The 2,487-nt window shown below is 38.1% G+C and overlaps 1 protein-coding gene across 1 annotated transcript in view; it reads left to right on the forward strand.

The window, feature by feature from the left end:
* LOC111968393 (connector enhancer of kinase suppressor of ras 1) overlaps window positions 1-2,487 on the forward strand; it is a 62,179-nt gene that overhangs the window by 13,936 nt on the left and 45,756 nt on the right. Inside the window, 1 exon segment of the mRNA XM_070445068.1 lies at window positions 1,991-2,110. Coding sequence (XP_070301169.1) covers window positions 1,991-2,110 — 120 coding nt within the window.

Raw genomic sequence — 2,487 nt, forward strand, 5'->3', positions numbered from 1 at the left:
CTTGTGCTGGGGACAGATAAAAGTACAAATGCTTAGGAGTATTTTTGTCCCCTTTTTGTGGGGAAAAACTTGTTCTGATTGGTGGGCTGCCACAGTGGGTTAGCCTGGGCTGCCAGGTGGGTGGGCATATCTTCCAGGCCCCATGGAGCACCTGCCAGTCATGTGAAATCATAGTTAGAGCCTTGCATTTTTTATTTCTGCTATGAACTGGAACGAGTAACATCTTTGAAATCTTGCATGTTTTTTGATATTTTTGTTCAGATTTATTGTTGATGTTCAAATCAGCATTGCGTTTAATTAAGATGTGTTGTTTAACTAGATGGGAAAAAGTGAACTAAAAAAAGCATTCTGGGATGTTGCACTGTCTAGAGAGACATTTATTTGCGAGAAGAGATGATAATTAAACAAATTGATTTAATTGAATAACAATCATTGACCACTACACTTCAGTGTTTGACCCTCAAGATTAAAATCAGGGTAACAGAAATGTTTTCAGTAACTATAATTAGGAACGTAGATTAAAGACAGTAGCTGAGCGAAAAAATCATGAGATACAGGGTACTACGATGGAAGATGATGTTTTTTCGTTCTCGTAAGCTGTGGGAATCCTTTCAAAAGAGCACAATGAAAACAACAGGGTCAGACACAGTGAGTATGAAGACATGCCGTAGTAAGAAAACGAACAGGGTCAAGACACAGTAGATCTGTAAAAACAAGACAGGGTCAGAACACAGTAGAATCCTGTAGAGAAACACAGGGTCAGACACAGGTAGGGAAATCCGTTGAACACGTACGAAAATCTAAACACGGGTAGACACAGTGATTTCTGTAGAAAAACAACGAGTCGACATGTAGATCCTGTAGAAACAACAGGGTACAGACACAGTAGATCATGTAGAAAACAACAGGGTAACCAGTGATCTGTAGAAACAACAGGGTCGACAACAGTAGAATCTGTACAAGGTGCACCTGTGTAATGATCATGCTGTTTAATCAGCTTCTTAATATGCCACACCTGTCAGGTGGATGGATTATCTTGGCAAAGGAGAAATGCTCATTAACAGGGATGTAAACAAATCTGTGCACAAAATTTGAGAGAAATAAGCTATTTATGCGTATAAAACTTTTCTGTGATCTTTTATTTCAGCTCATTTAACATGGGACCAACACTTTACATGTTGCATTTATGTTTTCTTTCAGTGTAGTATGGAAACATATAGCCTGAATTTAAAATGGATCACTGGTCTACAAACAATACCCCATAATGTCAGTGGAATTATGTTTTTATCATGTTTACAAAATAATAAAGAATGAAAAGCTGAAATGTCTTGAATCAATAAATATTCAACTCCTTTGTTATGGCAAGCCTAAATCAGTTCAGGAGAAAAATATGTCTTAACAAGTCACTCTGTGTGCAATAATAGTGTTTATCATGATTTTTGAATGACTACCTCATCACCCCACACATACAATTATCTGTAAGGTTCTTCAGTGAAGCAGTGCATTTCAAACACAGATTCAACCACAATGACCGGGGAGGTTTTCCAATGCCTCACAAAGAAGGGCACCTATTGGTKAAAAGGAATGGGCCAAAATTCACCCAACTTATTGTGGGAAGCTTGTGGAAGGCTACCCAAAACGTTGACCCAAGTTAAACAATTTAAAGGCAATGCTACCAAATACTAATTGAGTGTATGTAAACTTCTGACCCACTGGGAATGTGATGAAAGAAATGAAAGCTGAAATAAATCATTCTCTCTACTATTATTCTGACATTTCACATTCTTAAAATAAAGTGGTGATCCTAACTGACAGGGTTTTTTACTAGGATTAAATGTCAGGAGTTTTGAAAAACTGAGTTTTTAAATGTATTTGGCTAAGGTGTATGTAAACTTCCGACTTCAACTGTATGTATTCACACCCCTTCACAGGTAGACCCATATAAAATATAAGTGGAACCATTTTTAATGTACAACATCTCTCCCGCCAGTGTCGTCAGTTGGTGGCGGTGTGTGATGAGATTCTGTACTGCAGTCCAGAGGCACTCCTTACCCACACTGCCCAGCTGGAGAGGGTTGACCTGGTGCCTGTCTTCGATGGCGATCACCTGGTAAGAAGCACACTGTCAGTGTCATTCTAATGTCTCTACCTCCTCTCTACTTCCTGTCTCTACCTCTACCTCCTGTCTCTTTCTCTCTGTCTAACTAATCAGACGTAATTTCTTTACAGTGCATTCGGAAAGTATTCAGACCCCTTGACTTTATCCACATTTTGTTACTTTACAGCCTTATTCTAAAAATTGATTAAATAAAATAATTTCCTCATCAATCTACACACACTACCCCCTAATGACAAAGCGAAAACAGGTTTTAGAAATGTCTGCTAATTTATTACAAATTAAAAACAGAAATACCTTATTTACAAAAGTATTCAGATCCTTTGCTATGAGACTCTAAATTGAGCTCAGGTGCATCCTGTTTCCATTGA

The sequence above is a fragment of the Salvelinus sp. IW2-2015 genome, linkage group LG9 (genome assembly GCF_002910315.2).
Source record: "Salvelinus sp. IW2-2015 linkage group LG9, ASM291031v2, whole genome shotgun sequence".
NCBI lineage: Eukaryota > Metazoa > Chordata > Actinopteri > Salmoniformes > Salmonidae > Salvelinus > Salvelinus sp. IW2-2015.